At 33.4% G+C, this 18,563-nt stretch overlaps 1 protein-coding gene across 4 annotated transcripts in view; it reads left to right on the top strand.

The window, feature by feature from the left end:
- klar (klarsicht) overlaps nucleotides 1-18,563 on the top strand; it is a 312,176-nt gene that overhangs the window by 267,596 nt on the left and 26,017 nt on the right. For all 4 annotated transcript variants that reach the window (XM_072545854.1, XM_072545851.1, XM_072545852.1 and 1 more), the window contains 6 exons: nucleotides 1,335-1,536; nucleotides 2,353-2,555; nucleotides 5,747-5,870; nucleotides 5,936-6,445; nucleotides 12,120-12,225; nucleotides 16,723-16,907. In XM_072545854.1, coding sequence (XP_072401955.1) covers nucleotides 1,335-1,536; nucleotides 2,353-2,555; nucleotides 5,747-5,870; nucleotides 5,936-6,445; nucleotides 12,120-12,225; nucleotides 16,723-16,907 — 1,330 coding nt within the window. The remainder of the gene's footprint in view (nucleotides 1-1,334; nucleotides 1,537-2,352; nucleotides 2,556-5,746; nucleotides 5,871-5,935; nucleotides 6,446-12,119; nucleotides 12,226-16,722; nucleotides 16,908-18,563) is intronic.

The following is an 18,563-nucleotide window of genomic DNA, read 5'->3' as shown; positions in this document are numbered from 1 at the left end:
TAAAGATTAAAACCGAATACATATACAAACACATCAGCAATCCAAGATATGCCGAGAGAGAAAGCTACTACAATAAGTCGATCAAGAATATAGCACAGAAATGGTGACTTAATGGGAACTATTTCCTACCACCAACAAAGAATAATACGAAGTTTCAGTCGAAAACTAGGTATTTCTTTGAATTCAGTTGTATTTTTTGGTTTTACCAAAACATATTTTAATTATCTTATCTTATATTAATCTTAATATCTTAACTGATATTCAATGTAAACCCAACAATTGTTTGGTTTTGCAACGTCCACGGAATGCAAAAAGCACCTCGTCTAATGTTAAGTAAGATCCAGGAATGTAATTAAGTTTGCATTTCTGATTAAATTGGTCAAAAACGTTTCTTTTTGGTGCAAGTTTGTATATGGTTCTTCTAGGTATAATAGATCAATTAACGCCTTTATTTCCACAGTATCTGTAGGTCTGGCATCATTCGAATCTGCATAATTGTTTCTTGGTTTAGAAATAAATATGTTTGTGTTCTGTATAATCGTTTCGAGAATATTATCATCAATAAAACATTTCCAACACTCTAAAGGATCAACTGCTTGACGATCATTTCCTTTTGAATCTGGTAAGTATGAAATTAAATTAGAACTTTTTGTCCGAACATTTTTGGAGGCGCATGTTTTCTCCAGGATACCCCATCTTTTGCCTAATCAAAGAGCCGCGGTTTTCCGTATTTGTTTCAAAATATTTTTTCGTTGCAGGTTCCTCCCCCAATCCTTCCTCCAATTCTCTTTCCAATTATTCCTCCCATTCTTCTTCTCTGTCTGTGTTGTGGTCACTTTCTTCACACCTGTCTGATTCTGGTTTGCTTTTCAAATCAATAATCTTCTTCTACTTCATCATAGAGCTGTTGTAATCTTTGAATTTCTTTCAGATAAGAATCCATTACTGAAATCCGAAATACAAGAGAAAAAAATTAATGACTGGAACATTACTATATTTATACCATAGGAAATAAAATACTTACTCTAGATAGGTTATACTTTACAAAAAAATAGGAAAATAAATTTACTTGTCGAACTCACAAAAGTTACTCTAATAGTCGGGTAGAGTCTTGACAGACCAAAAGTGCAAATAAGTAGCGAACTATTATACACTAATGCAAACCTCGTTGTTCACTGTTGTTCGACATGTGGACGGAAAGGTACTGACGAACGCAGCGCACTCCGACATAAACTAAGCAGTGAGTCATTAGAAATAAATTGTCGCTGGTCTCACAGGCCCCATCCGACTACTCAAGGGTTAAGCATATTTTAATTATTATATTTTATTTTTAGTATGAATAATTTTTCGATATCAGAATCGGCGCTTCATAAACTGGATCTTTCTCAGAAAGAACTACCTTCTTCATCAGTTAGTACTAATAATGTTAACACCAACTCTAATAATTCAACATCCTCTACAGTTGAAGAAGCTTTGCCCCAGCTACCCGTAAAAGAGACCTCAAACAAAAAAAGAAAACTTAGGCGACGACGATTGGTAAGTATTTTACCACATGTTCAAAAAGGCTGAATGGGACAATTGCCTATATTGTGGGACTTCGGACACTGTGTCACACATACTCTTGTAGAGTGTGTCAGATGGGTAAGAGAAAGGAATCAGGTAGAGTGTGTGTTTGTGTCGGTGATAGAGATGGTAGAAAAGATGGTGATGGATGAGCGCTGGTGAAACAAAATCCACAATTATGTAAGGAAGCTGCTGTCGATAAAAGAAAAGAAAGAGCGGGAAGTTATCCTGCCTTAGAGGTCGACAACACAGGGGTAAAAGGCAAGTATAAATGAGGGAGTGAGAGAAGCTGAAATGGCGGCAGGCACTAGAGAGCCATAGTGCAAGTTAAATGGTGCTTGTTGACTGAGGTGCCGACGGACGACAAATAGCATACGGGACAGCTTATCTTGGCTCTGCCTTTCACTTGGAGGCAGGGCCGCAATGAGGCTGAAATAACGACGGTCGGAAGGTATGTATGTAGGTAAGTCTAGGAAGGAAAGTAAAGAAGAAAATCTGATTAGGCAGAGTCTGGCGTGGTGGTCGCATGAATGTGGGAGACAAAAGCTGATGTGTGATAACGAGCGACTGAGAATCGAGCAAAAGAAAGTCATCGGGGGGAAGATGTGTTCTAACGGACAATCCCAACCTGATGCCCTACTATGAAAAGGGTCGGGTTTAGCTGGTCCCGGCCACATATATCGAGGCATATATCATCCTTTTTATGTTCGTTTCATGATACTGTCATCCCTTATATAGGTTATAGTGATAATTTTCCTGTCTAGCATTATCACTTATATTATTTTACAGTTTGGAAAATCTGATACCCACTTAGAGACATTTAGAACGAATATAACACATCTAATAAAATCCGTATCCTGTCCTGGAAATAGTACAGCAAACGCATCAAGTTCAAGCAGCCGTGAGAGTGATCATTACTTAGAAGATAACAGTGAGAAACTAAACAAAGTAGAAAGTAGTGCCGAAGATACCGATGAAGATAACGTAAAAAGGTATACAAAAATATCGATATAGTAATTTACTGTTTCAATTTTTGTCTGTGGTATATTTTGGTTGAAGGATATAAATAAGATGGTAAACTTTATATAAAAATAAGAAAAATAGTGAATTTGAGTTTAGATTAATACATATTTTTTTACAAAACAGATATACATTTTATATGAGGCCATTATTTGTCAAAACTCGCTAATCGACAAAAGTTTAAAAAATTTTTTTTTTTTGATAAGTTTATTTCAATTTTAAATCGCATGATATAATCAGAATTTCTCAAAACTCGTTCTTTAGCATATTCTATCGAGAACAATACAGTTATTTGCAGAACTCGCTCGTTGCTTTGAATGTTTACCTGCAAAACTTGCTGTTTGCTCTACCACCAATGAAATTCGCTGGTTGGTTCACGTGACGAACACGCTACTACAACAGCTGTGTTATAGAAACAAATTTTCAGTAGTTTATAATTATACAAGCGATTAAACAGTTGTATTTTGGCGAATTAGGAACAGTTTTTTTTATTTTTATGGAGTTAGTAAGTGACAATGGTTGTTTTGTTAAACCTAGTCCACAGGGAAAAGTACGAAAAAAGTTCTTTAGTCAGAAACATATAAAAGGAATGTGAATAAACTTGCTAGGTAAGTGCTTCATATTAAAATTTATGATTTTAGGCTTCTGCGACAATCGTTTGATTTTTTATGCAGTTTTTCACGTTTTAACGTTGGGTAGGACTACAGAAAAGTTTATTAAAATAGTTCTATTGTTAAAGAAATACACCAAAAGCACTACCGGCATTTCCAACTTGTGGTCATAACGGACGGCCGTATTATTGTAGCACATTCACGATGAAGCAAGTGATAGATTTTCATGTCTATCTTTATCAGTCAAAAGATAAAAGTAAACAAGACCTTCTGATATTGGCTTGTTGTAAGGGACAGAAACCAAAAAGAGGGAAATCTAATAATGCTACAGTGTCGATCAAATACCCAGTCTGTTGACTGGGAAGCTACCTAGGGAACGATAATAGAGTGAGTCCAAAAAATGATGAAAAAAAGAAACTGCATCAAAAAGTTTATAAAATCCATAACATGTACACAGTCTCATTACTATAGAAGCAAGACAAGCGTGAGGGTCTACTTGCCATGTGACTTGAATTTTAAGAAACTTTTCGACCATTATCTTCGAAGGGTGCCTCAGCCTATGCATGTGAAGCTTATTTTCGAAAGTATGTGAATGTTAACTACAACATCGCTTTTGGAACTACGCTGACGGACTGTTACTCCACTTGCTTGAGAACAAAGGAGCAGTTGAAAGTAACAACTTCTTTAGCTATTCAGCGAAAGTTAGCCACTGAGCATCGTGGTCATATCGTAGAAGCATAGGCTTTTTTTAAACTCCTTAAAACTCCAAAAGTCAACAAAACTTACTTTTCGTTCAACTGCCAAAAAAACTTAGCACTGCCTAGACTGCCTGATCAAGCAACATATTTCAGAAAGCAAATAAACTATAATATTTTTACAGTTGTTGCTGGAACTTCTACCGATAAACTAATACCAACAAATGTGTTTTCTTACGTGTGGATAGAAATTGACTCTCGAAAAGATTCTAATACAGAAGCGTCAGCTTTTCAACATGCTTTAAAGAATTTTGATATTGATGTCAACATAGAAACAGTACGTTTGTTCGCTGATGGTTGCGGCGGACAAAACAAAAATTCGAATATGATGGCAATGTTGGCTTATTAGCTTCTAGAAGAATCGCCGAGTCATATTAAACAAATTGAATTAATTTTTCGGATCGTCGGTCATTCCTGTATTCCGCCTGATCGTATTTTCGGCCTTATAGAAAAGGACTTTAAAAAAATACCTGTTATCGTGGAAATTAGTGACTACGATGATTTAATCAGAAAGCATTCCTCCACTGTACGTAAAATCGGTATGGATTGGGATGTGTTTGATTGGAGGACACAAACAAAACGAGTTATTAAGTTGCCTAGTTCATGTCACTTTGAATTAAATAAGGCAAAGCGGTTTATTTTTTACAAAAAAGGCAACAATGTTCTAGTCCAAGGTGAACCCAATTACCGAAATGACGTTGGAAAAGCTAACTAAAAAGTGTTTGTAAGAAAAATTTTTCTCTTTCTTCACTGGCTCCTAAGAAATTACCACTGGGAAAAGAATTAAAAGGAGATAAAGAGACTATTAACAGTCTCCTTTCCAAATACTATGGAAAAAATTGGAGAAACCTTCCTGAACTAAATTTTTACAAAGAACACTTGAAGACAGATTCTACCTCACCAGAAGAAACAGTTGATGGTTTTGGAAATTTTCAAAATGCAGAAAATGACTGTTTTTTCGTTTGAGCATGACTAATTGAGACTGCTTTTGATTTTTTTTCATTTAAACATTTTCTTTATATGACTAAAAATCTTAAACTTTTATTTTCATGAATAAATCCCGTATGTTTTTTATTGAACTAAATACGGTTTGTTATTATTTTATATATTTATTTGCAAAACTGGTTGTTTGCAATTACTTGTTTTCTAAATATTTTAGACCAGAAACTTCTAATTTCTATGGCTAAAAACTCTAAGCAGCATGAATAAAATTCTTTACGTTGTGAACTAAACACTACTCGGCCTTTAACCGTTTTTTCGATTTCCCAAAAAATGACTTTCGAACAAAGAGCAAGTTTTGCAAATAATGGCCTCATATATTGGATATGTTTATATTGGATTCAACCTCGTATATAATTATTTGATTACTGGATTATTCCTAAATAAAACTTCTATTAATGAATACTTTTTTGTGCAACCCCTTCACTTATATGTCCATATGCTCCAGAGTTTTTGACTAATGATCTGATTTTGCATGTTGCCTTTAGCTTATTTTTTTGGATTCGAGATAGATACTTCTACCCGCTTAAGTACAGTATTTTGTGCAGAATATACTTTTGTTTCCGTTTAGACCTTCTACCACACTATCTTCGCTTCAATATTTCCTGGTTATAATATAATTATGACATTATACTATCAGCTATCCTTTAGTACCAAACTATCAAACAATTCAATACTGGTAATAACAATAAGTTCCCTTAGACAAGATACTTTTTGGGGAAATAGATTTAAACATTTATGTACCCAATCATATAGAATTTACTGTCTTCTATTTTTTAAATTTGTTTCAATTTGTAGACCTATATTTAAGTATGGAGGAATGACTCGTTATTTAGATAGCGAATGTGTAGGAAATCGATTTTGTTTGTCCCCTGGGGAACAATCTGGATCCATGTCCGAGCAAGCTTGGGATAATTACCAGGTAAGCTTAAAGAAACTGCTGCTAACTTGCCAACTCTACTGTCAATTTGTATTTGATTGTTACAGGAGAACTATTTGTCCGAACCGTACAGTGAGTCTCAGGATTCAGATGCTGCTCGAAGATTATTAAACTTTGGGGAAGACTATGGCAAATTTTTGGACAGTCAATCTGATTGGTCTACACCATCAGATATTTCTCCAAAAATGAGTCGCAAATTTGGCCAACCAGTGGATGAGGATGAATCAAATAATGAGCAAGAAGCTTTAGCAAAATTGTTTGAAAAATCCAAAACTGATCTAGAAATCAACCAACGGAAATATGCTAATTCACTACAATATTTATATCGATGCATTACCCCAGATGTGCTAAGTTCTTTATTGAATAACCAGTCTGATTTGTCTCAACCCTCAGATATATCTTACAGAAGAAGGCAGAAATTTTGCCAGCCTATGCATGAAGACGAATTAGAAAGTGCCCAAGGATCTTTAATTCAAAAATTCAATACTGAACCCGAAATCAACCAAATGAACTACGAGGATTTATTACAATTTTATCAATGCATTACTCTAAATATCGTAAGTATTTTTTGGGTTTTTTTTTCGTTTTTTACAGTCGGAAACAATAAATCACAGTACACTGCTCTGGATTAGATTTCTTAATTTAACTTAACTCTAATAATATTTATATGAAGCTTGAAAATTAATATTGATTTGCAATTTGTCTAACTTCATTTTAAATGTTTTCTCCTGAACTTTGTGGTTAAACTAATTTTTTTTAATTTCAAATTTTTCTAGTTAACTTTTGAACTTATTCATTTTAATTTTAAGATACTTGTAAATTAGTTTCCCTGGGTAACTTGGTTACTGTTGTTATTGTTTATGTTGTTTAGTTTGTTTTGTTTCCACATTTTTTAATTCTTATATTATGTGTTAATTGTAATCAGCATGGTTTTTTTTTATAATATTTTTACTAACGTTTGATAGTCTAGGAGCCAAGGGGTGGTTCAATATTCACTTTTATGTCCTCTAAGTCCTCTATACGTTTTTTATGTCTTTTTGGTGAGTAGATTCGTTTTTTGAGGGTTCTAGGCTGAAACCAGTCAGATAATTTGTTATTAACAATTTAAGTGTTTAAATGATTGTATCTCCTGAACTATTAGAGATAATTAATTTTATCAAAATGAAAATGGTTCCTTTTGAGAAAATTAACAAAGTGGCATCTAGTAAACTTTGATCCAATAGTTAGAACCGAAGTTATAACAAATTCCGTGAAAAAAAAATTGCAAAATAGGCAATCGATGGAACTTTTCCGAGTATAACTCAGCTTTATATGTGCGATCAAACTTAACATTACGTAAAAAATACCGCATCGCAACGCCAGGTAAATTGTATAATATATTAGAAAATGAACTCAACAAGGAGAAGATAGATATATGTGGGACATCTGAGACACACTGGGAAAACCAAGGATATTGGGAGGCCACTCACTACAAAGTTTTTATGTCAGGAGCTAACAAATCAGGACAAAAAGGCGTAATAATATTAATTCAAAAACGTTGGGCAAAATATGTACATGAATACCTTCCAGTAAATGATCGAATAATCAAAATAACCTCAAACCTGTCAAAATCCATATTATACAGGTATATATGCCAATATCCGAAGCGGCAGAAGATATAGTAGAAGAAACATACTACCTGATACATGAAACTATCTCTAACATTCCTAAAAAAGAATCAATGATGATAATAGGAGATTGGAATGCAAAAATAGGAAAAACTAAAATAGATGACTATTTGAAAGGAACCATAGGTGAGCAAGGCTTAGGCGAGCGAAATGAACGAGGTGAACGGCTCCTTCAATTTGCCATCGATATGGATCTTAGTATAGTAAACACAATGTTTAAACATCATCCGCGGATATTATTAACATGGTCTTCGCCTGGAGGACGATACAAGAACCAAATAGATTATAATCTTGTCACTAAACGATGGAGGAGCTCAATAATCAACGTGAAGACAAAACCAGCTGCAGATTGTGGTTCCGACCAAAAAATGTTACAAGTAGAATTTCGCATTAAGTTACACATTAAAAAATCACAAATACAAGAAAAAATTAATTCCAAAACACCCGGAAAAGTTTAGAGAAGCATTAGCAGAAGCTAACCTACCATGGCCTACCGGAGACCATGACAAAACGTGTGAATATACAAAGAAATGTATCACTTAAGCCATCAACAATACTAATCCCAAACACAAAACAACTAGGAAAAAACATTTGATGAATGAAGACACTCTCAATCTTGTAGAAGAAATACGAAAACTTAGAAACGGCACATCAAATTCAAAACAAATAGAAATAGAGACAATACAAAAAATTACAACTATAAAAGACTTGTGCAGAAGGGACAAAAATAATTATATTAAAAACATGTGTATGTAAGAATCTAGAGAAGTCAAGTATCTAGCAAGAGAATTCAAACCGCAGACACGGATCAATAAAGATAATAGTGGAAATACCATAACAAACCCAGACGGTATCGCAGAGGTGTGGAAACAATATTGCGAAATACTATTATCTAAAAACCACCCAGACAATAATACAGAGAAAAGTTAAAAAGAACCTTAAATATTGAAATCAGAAATTGAGGCGGCAATTAAAAAGCTAAAATTCAGAAAAGCAGAAGGAGAAGATGGAATAAGAGCTGACACACTCAAAGAAATGGGAGAATTAGGGACAGAAGTAATGCTTAGAATTTGCAATGAGATCTGGAATACCGGAAAGTGGCCAAATGATTGAGGTAGAGATAGTGCAAACACGCCTGACCATGCAGCTGCGCGAAGGCGGAGTCAAAATTCACGTAAAGGCAGAAAGGTTTTTTGTAAACCAAATTTCGTCTACTGCCAGGAGTAGATTTGTGAACCAAATTTCGTCAGGAGTGTTTGCACTATCTCTAAACTCACGTTTATTCCGATATATAAAAACGGTTCACCGACAGATTGCAGTAGGTAATTACCGTACAGTAGCATCAGTACTTTGCTCACACGCGAGCAAAGTACTTCTAACCATCATCACTGAAAGACTAAAATCAATTCTCTTACCACAAATTCCCCAAGAACAATGCGGATTCGTCCCAGGTAGAGGAACAAGAGAACATATTCTTAATATTCGTCAAATTATCGAAAAATCTCGAGAGTTTAACATAGAAACATATTTATGCTTTGTTGACTATTCCAAGGCCTTCTATACCTTAAAATGAGGTTAAATGTGGCATATACTTAGAGAAATGGGTACACCAGAACATCTAATCTATTTATTACAAAAACGATATGCAAATTAATAATACTGCTAATGTATGTTACTAATGTAATTTCGAAGAACTTCAAATTAAAATCTGGAGTTCGACAGGGATGCATAATATCCCCTATTCTATTTAATATATAAAGTGAACATATTATGCATCAAGTTTTTGAGAAATGGCAAGGTGGAGCAACGATAGGGGGAAGAAAAATCAAAAACCTACGTTATGTTGATTACACTGTTATATTGGCGTCATCACCAAAAGAACTGGAACAAATTATGAATAGGATAGGCACGGTGAGTACGGAATATGGTTTGAAAATAAATCTATAGAATAAGAAACAACCAAGCAGAGATAAGAAACATGGCAGGTTACGAAGTGGTCATGCAGTTTAATTACTTGGGCTCCGTTATTACTAATAGTGGAGGATGCGAAGACGAGATCCGTCGACGAATCACACTTGCCAGATCGGCAACAGACAAACTCACAAAAATTTGGAAGAACACTGTCGTCACAAAAAACACAAAATTACGCTTTGTTCGAGCATAGATATATCCTATCACCACCTATGGTTCAGACACTTGGACAATAAAAAAAGCCGATTCAAAGCGTATCATGGCATTTGAAATGTGGGTCTACCGTAGAATGTTGCGCATACCAAATAACTCAATTCTAGCATAACTTAACATAAAAAGTAGACTCATCACAACTATCAACGAAAATATACTGAGATATTTTGGACATATAACTAGAAGAAGAGAAGGCGTGGAGCGAATGATAGTTGAAGGTAACGTATCGGGTAAAAGATCCAGAGGAAAATCTCCAGTACGGTGGTTGTACCAAATAAAGGACATGACCGGTTACTCATTCTCCGAAGCAAAACAACATGAACAGGAGAGAGATAATTGGACAGAAATAATCAAACAAATTACATGACGCCACTACATCCTTACGAAGGAGAAAAGATAGAGGAGGAAAATATGTGCGACTAACTTTTAAAACCCCTTCATTGTAAAGGTAATTGTTTCAGCTTTAAAAAAACTTTGCAAAAGTATTTTTTGTTTATTAATAAAAAGTTAAAATATTAAATATTAAAAATTTCACTAAAAAGTTGCGAATTAATTTGTTTCTAAAGAGTGAAAATCTAAATTGTGTTATTATTAAGTTATAGAACTACTTAAAAGGAACATTTTAAGCTTTATAAATGTTTCTATGTTCATTTTTGACAAGATATGGAACTTTTAATAACGCGCTCTGAGCGTAAATCAATTTTCAATATCTCGACAAAAAATTAACATAGAAACATTTACCAAAGCTTAAAATATTTGGTTTGAATTGTTCTATAACTTGTAACGAAATATTTTGCCTACCATAGGGTAAGATTATGGAGTTGAAAATTGGGGACAGAAACTAAGGGGGCGGAGATAGGGTAAGCAAAATAAACGCTACTTGTGTGAACGGCACTCAGGGTTTGTTAGGAGAGCTGGGGTCGTAGATAAGTAAATGGCAAGGGGGTTGAGATTGGGGCAACTACAAAAATAAGAAACCAAGGGTCATGAATCACTTGGGACAAACAAAACAAAAGGAAACAGGAAACACCTCTAGTAATTTATAAAGAGCGCCACTTCGAGGTGCCTAATTATAACCATTACAACAGCTAGTTGTAACTAGGGAAATAATTATCAGAAATGTAAAACATCTTTTTCAAATTAAACTCAAAAAAAGGTTAGTTAAAAAAAATAAACAAATGTTAAGAAACAAAATTTAACATTTATTTTTGTGTCACCACAAACAGTTACAAAATAGGACAATACAAATTTATTACAACAAATAGTCGTACAATACAAAAATACAAAAAGAACTTACATGTGTCATCTGTTTACAAATTCCAGGAGTTGGAGATACTACATAAACTTACAAAGGTTACCGCACAGAGATTAACCTTTTTTTTTAAACAAATAAAACAAATAAATATCGAAAATAATAAAGCTAGCTGTCATATGTTAACATTAAATAAAAAAAAAACAATTAAAATGACAGCTAAGTTAAACCAAAAAATTTACAACTTATTAATTATTACAAATCCTTTTTTGTTATGAAAGCAATTATTACTTTTTTAAAAAATGTCTGCTTTACTTTAAATTTACACAAAAAAGTTACCTGGAAAAACAAAAACACAAGTTCCTGGAAACTGGAGTTGAAAACTCTGGACACGAACACATGAACAGAAGGGACTGGATCTTACACTGCGAATTGGACCGACCATTCGAGGCACTGAGCACAAAACTTATGACTCTGCCTTTCAAAAAAACAGGAACAGGTAGAATTAGACGGCATACACATTATTAACTGCTACTAAAAATTGTTTTCCATAAAGTAAAACGAAGATTTCCATGAAAAAGGAAAAAGCAAAAAACAAAACTACAAATTCGACGTGAATTTGGACATAACGCTGAAACCCATCATTGACCGCAGCTCCAGCGAGAGTGATGAAATTATCTTCAAAAATTGATCGCATAAGTAAGAATAAACAAAGCACTTTGGGTATAAACAAGACACAACGAAAATGAAGACGTAAATTATTAATTTTGAAACTCAATATCAGGCGGTTTGAACAAAGAAATATCGAAGAACATACGTAGCTGCGAAATATCTCTAATAGTTTAGGAGTTACAATCATTTAACAAATTTAATTGTTAATAACAAATTATCTGACGGGTTTTTAGCCTGGTACCCTCGAAAAATCGAATCTACAAACCAAAAAACATAAAAAAATTAGGGGACATAAAAGTGCATACTGAACCCCCCTGGCTCCAAGACTATGACCTTTATATAAGTAATCACAAATAATTAAATCATCCTGTATTGTATTTACCTTGGTGTTTAAGTTAGTTCACAAAAATATTGACGAAGTACCATTTTGCTACTTTTAACTTTTTTTATTTTTAGAATGACATAATTAGTGTATGTGACGAACATCTTTCGATGCTGAATCAAATGAGAGATTCTCCCGAGGAGCTTAAAATGTCTAGGCAAGACCTATCCCAAACTATGGGTGAGTTTTGTTAAATATTGATAATAAATGTAACCACTATAAAAATACCTTCTTTTTTTCTTTTTATAATCGCTGATCTTCCAGTTTAAGTAGTAAGTCGTCTATCACGATGAATACCAAGGTATTTTGCACTATCGGATTGCGGTATATCTTGATTGTTTAGTTGTAGAGGTGGAAATTTCAGACGTTTAGTGGTAAAAGCTACATGGTTTGGTTTACTTTCATTAACCTTGATTCGCCATTCTCTTAACCACATCTGAATGGTGTTTCAGTGGACTTGTAACCTTCTAGATGCTTCAATCGAATTTGTGTGCTACAAGAGGATGACGGTGTCATCAGAAAATGTTGCTAAGGAACACTGATCAGAAATGGGTATAATAGATATACGAGTGGACCAAGCACACTACCTTGAGGTACGCCAGAATTTATAGGTCTCAATGCTGTTACTATCGTACCGTATTTTACCTGGAAATGTCTGTCTGTTATGTAGAATTTGAAATGTCTCCACACTTCCCACAGATGCACTCTGCAGAAAATGATCCTTGTGATTTACCCGCGAGAAAACGAAAAACAGATGATTGCTATTTCCCACAGCAGACACAGACTACAGACACTACTTTCAAACGTATCAGGACAATTTTAACAACTGATAGCTTATTTAGAAACCTAAGCTCTTATAATTTTGTGAAGATATTCTCGGAGGTTTAAGAAACTCTCGGGTAGATGTTGCTAAAATATCATTATATTTTTCGCAATTCCCGTTGTGATAACTTACCCCTGTGACAACTAGAGCTGGTCACTTCTATATAATACCTACTTTTAAAATGAGGTATTACTTCGTTGTATAAACCAATTTCAAATAATTTAACAAAATGCCGTTCGTCCGCCATTGTTAATGATTACTAAACTAAAAGATGATAAAAACAATGTATCTATAGGTGCCTTAGTTTAGTTATCCAAAAAAAAACGGTTGTGGCAGTCCAGTGGGACTGCCGGTAGAAGTTATACTTCTATACACGCATTCGTCGTTACAAATTTATATGGGAGTCAATCTGCACAATCATTACATATGTAATGCTATAGGTAAGAGAGAGCAGATAGAGAAAAAGAATTAGGTATACAGGTATATAGTGCATCGTTTGCTGTATATAAACATTTGACCTGTAATAGGAGTATAGTAAGTAAATGGAGGATTGAATCAATATTTTAATGTAAATATATATTTTTATTAATATAAAAATGCAATAAAATTCACTGCCACATAATTCAATATTATAATACAATACAAATTAAAATGCAATATAAGTATTTAAAAATGACAATATACATAGCTTACGCATATGTTTAATTTACCATGATAAAAATATTAATAAAAAAATAATAATATTAATAAATATTAAATATGTTTACAAAAGGAACATTTTTGTTCCTTTTAATGTTTACAAAAACCAACAACTCGGATTATGTTGTAAATTTTCATTTTATTTTAAAATTTAGCATTTTTGCGTATATTACATATATTTAATAAAATTAACGTGGGGTTTTTATTTCAAAAATAAAAAAGTAAATTCATATTGGGATTCGAACTCACATACACCAGCGTATGAACCAAACACGTAAAATATTTGCCAATTAGACATGACACAAACGTATTTCAAAATTGACAGTTCTCGGTCATACAGTGATTTATTGAGATTATTATTTTGAAATACAAAAGACAATTATTTATGAACTATTATTATTATGAACATTTAATAAATAATAATCTTACAGGCCCATCTCTCTCACATGCACTATGTGTAAGCTAATGGAAAAAATGATCAACAAACGTCTTTTATGGTATTTTGAAAAACACAAGATTATTCCAAAGGAACAATCTGGCTACCAAAGACAGCGCTCCACAAGAGATAATCTGGTAATACTCCAAACCCATATCTCCAATGCAATAAATTGCAAGCAAGATTTGATAGCAACTATCTTTGATATAGAAGGCGCATTTGATACCATCTCTAGAAATGCAATTCTTGACAAACTTTTTGAATGTAACCTTACTGGCAACATATACGCATTTATCAAAAACTTCCTAACATCTAGATCGTTCAGGGTTTCTGTCAATAACTTTCTTTCTTCTCCACACATCCAACATGATGGAGTTCCTCAAGTTTCAGTTTTAAGCACATCCTTATTCATTCTTTCGATTAGCAAGTTAAGTGAAAATATAGCCCCACCAATCAAATGCGTATTATATGCCGATGACCTAATAATGTACTGTCATGGTAAATCCAACGCAACTACTAGTAAAATTCTACAATTAGGAATAAATGACCTACAAAATAAAGTAACTTCTCTAGGACTTACCCTCTCCCACTCTAAATCCAAAGTAATTAAATTTAGCAGAAGAATGAGTTCTTTTGATCCTGAAATCATTATCAACAACTTCAAATTACCGGTTGTTGATAATTGCAAAATATTAGGGCTGATATTTGATTCAAGATTAACCTGGAAACAACATATACAGGAACTTAAAGGAGTTTGCCTAAAAAGGTTAAATAAAATCAAAACACTCTCACATTATCATTGGGGCGCGGAAGAAACCACGTTACTGAAAGTTTACAGATCACTTATCCGCTCCAAGCTAGACTATGGATGTTTTGTCTATATGTCTGGTACTAAATCAGTCTTAAATTCACTAAATACAGTACACAACACAGCTATTCGTCTGTGTCTTGGTGCATTCCGTTCTAGTCCGGCAGAAAGTCTTTACTGTGAAGCTAATGAACCTCCTCTGTGGCTTAGACGAGAAAATCTTCTTCTTTCCTATGCTGCTTCAATTTCTTCCAATCCGTCCAATCCAGTATATAATTTAGTTACATCATCACACCATCCTCATAACAACCCTTCATGTAACTTAATTATAAATCCTATTCCTAGTCTTCTACAACCGTTAATAAAAGATATAAATTTGTCTGAAACCAGAACTCTACCTTTTTCCAACAATCCCTATTGGACCAACATACTCCCACATCATGATATTTCCCTCACCAAGTTTAACAAAGAAAATACCAGTATTAGTACATTAAGAATTCTCTTTCTAGAACTTATAAACAAAAATAAATATAACATAGTTCTTTACACTGACGCGTCAAAGACTGAAAGTGGTGTTGGATATTCTGTAACCACTGTACAACAGCCTATCAAACTATCTAAAATTTCTCCTTGGTGTAGCATCCACACTGGTGAACTACTAGCTATCTCACATGCTTTCAAATATGCCCAACAATATCCAAATACACACATAGCCATATGCTCTGATTCACTTTCCTCTATACACTCCATTAATGCTATATCCACCAACCATCCTATCGTTCAAGATATTCATGATACATATCAGCTTCTTATAAACCAAAATACAACTATCACTCTGATATGGGTACCATCCCATGTTGGTATTAGTGGTAACGAAAAAGCTGATTGCCTTGCCAAAAAAGCCGCATCATCCACGGACACCATTATGAATATACAAATTTGCAACGATCTCAAAGCTAGACTGAAGAAGCTGAATCTATCCACCTGGCAGACGCACTGGAATAATGTTACTTCAGCGCTGCATGAAATTACACCCTCAGTGAACCTTCTTACCTATCCCAGTTTATCTCGAAAAAATATGGCAATCATACGGAGATTGCGTATAGGACATACCCGTCTAACTCATGGCTACTTGATGACATCATCTCCACAACCAAAATGTCAGCACTGCAATACGACTCTCCGAATCAGGCATATACTTATCGAATGCCCTTTTTATGCTAAAATACGCCAACAGCTCGATATCAGTACTAACTTCAAAGAGGTCCTAAACAGCACAGACCAAATCAACAAGGTTATCAAATTCCTCGAGAAAAGTCAACTGCTCAACAAAATATAAATGTTGTATTATAAGTTTTTATTATTTTCTCTTTATGTTAAATGTTTTTGTAAACTACTACTTTATGTTAAATGTTATATGTTAACTACATTATTTTGTAATTAATATGATATTACCATGTAAATCGTAACTCGTGCTAATGACCATAGATGTCACATGCACGTTAATTTAAATAAAAAAAAAAAAAAATAATAATACAAAACATATCACATAAATAATAATATTAATAAATATTATATTATATATATATAATATTATATATATATATATATATAATATATATAATATTAAATATATATATATATATATATATACAAAAGAAACATTTTTATTCTCGAGAGATGAAGAGGGAGAAAATATATCTTCTGTCTCTCTCTTACTCATTATCTTACATATGTAAGATTCACCGATTCACTCCCGTACAAATTTCCAACGTGGAGCGCGCGTATAGAAGTATAACTTCAAAAATTTAATATAAGTCCTATGGTTCAGAAAATAGTGGAGGTGGGCTTTAGACGCGTATAATGTAAATCGATTTGCTATTTATATTAATGAATTGTATCTAATTCTAGGGCTGTGCAAAAATTGGTGGACATTGAAGAAGAAAACGGTGGCCGTTTCCCAATATATATCTCTGTGCGAAGAAATGCACACGTTGTATGCAATTTTCAAAAGCACAAATTTTGACCAATTAAAATATGCTTCCACTCGTTATGATCATCATACCCAACTGGAACAACACATCAGATTATGCCAGGTAACCTTACTTTCTGATATTAGTGTCTAAATTAGCGGCATCAAATCGAAACTTTATAAGATAAGTCGGACTGAGACCACGGTCAATCAGGGTTATTGAAAATCTGTGTTTACTTATAACTAAGGTAAAAATTAATAGAAAAGCATTTTATACACAGGAAAAGTTCCTTTATGATCCAACAAATTACAATAATAATAATATATGTATAATATATTATATACAAATTCTACTTTCATTCATTCATGAGCATACTGTTTTTGGCATTATGTAAAATTGTTGCTTGTCCTATAATATATATCTGAATTTACCAATTGAAGGGTACAGAGGAAAAAGAAGGAATGTCAGAAATTTTCATTTTTTGTTTTAATAATTCATTAGATAGGCTATATTCTGTACTTCACTGTATGTAAATAAAACTAGTTAAAATTGGGTTGTGTCATGAGATAACACAAATAATAAAATACCTATGCCTATACCTATAATTTTACTATGCCAAGTGATGAAGAAATAAGTGATATGGATGTAAGTAGTTCAGCAAATGTAAAGTTAAGTAAGAAAAGAAAATCATTTGGCCGCATGACTGATGTAAGTAAAAAACTTAGATTACAAAGCCATGTTCCAGGGCCTGACTGTCACTGTAAAAGATTGCAATGTTTTCAAAATGTTTCTGAGGGCTGTAGGAACAGTATTTTAAAGCAATTTAATTTAATGTGTTCTGTTGACGAACAAAACTCATATTTATGTGATCTAATTACCACACAACAAATTCAACACCGACGTTCACGTCAAATGGGAAAGAACGCTAAATTTAAAAATGCCGTATATAGTTATAGAGTAAGGTTAGTTATACAATAAAAGAAGTTCAGGTTTGCTTTAAAGCTCTTATGGCCATCCATGGTATAATAAAGAAAAAGATGGAGGGCCTTCAAAAATCTTTAAAATAATTTGGCATGTTTCCAAGAGATCAAAGAGGAAAGCATTCTTCAAGAACTAAGAAACTCTCCAAAGAATAAAGAGAAGCAGTAACGAACCACATTAGTTCGTTTAAAGGTAGAAAAGGCAATTAAAACTTGGCAGAATCTTCCAAAATATACTTACCAGAGGAGCTCACTATTAAAAAAAGCACAAAATATATACTTATTGAAAATATCCAAATTTAAAAGTGTCTTACGAAACTTACAGAACAATTTTCTCAGCCGAATTTAATTTGTCATTTGGGTATCCCAGGAGAGACACACGCAGTACACGTGATGAGTTCCAAGTGAAAATAAAGAACCTAGACGTTGAAAAGGGTAAGACTATTTCAGGAGATAATGAAATAAAAAATAGAAAATAAATAGAAAATGAAAATAAACTCCATAAATTGAAAGCAGACACATTTTCCAAGAGGAAACGAGAAGCAACAAAAAGAAGCAGGAAAAGCAGCAATAAAGAAGCAATTTGTTTTGATTTCCAAAAAAACCTACCAACACCTAACATTTCTACAAATTACGTCTACTACAGGCGCCAACTTTCTTTGTATAGTTTTAATGTCCACACTTTATCAACCGGAGCCAGTACATTTTATACTTATCCTAAAACCGTATAAAAAAATAATGATGATGTGTGCTCAATGTTGCACTAATTCGTATACAATTATCTTGATATAAATGTCCG

This window comes from Diabrotica undecimpunctata, chromosome 10, assembly GCF_040954645.1.
Source record: "Diabrotica undecimpunctata isolate CICGRU chromosome 10, icDiaUnde3, whole genome shotgun sequence".
Lineage (NCBI taxonomy): Eukaryota > Metazoa > Arthropoda > Insecta > Coleoptera > Chrysomelidae > Diabrotica > Diabrotica undecimpunctata.
This window is presented reverse-complemented; position numbering and strand designations above follow the sequence as displayed.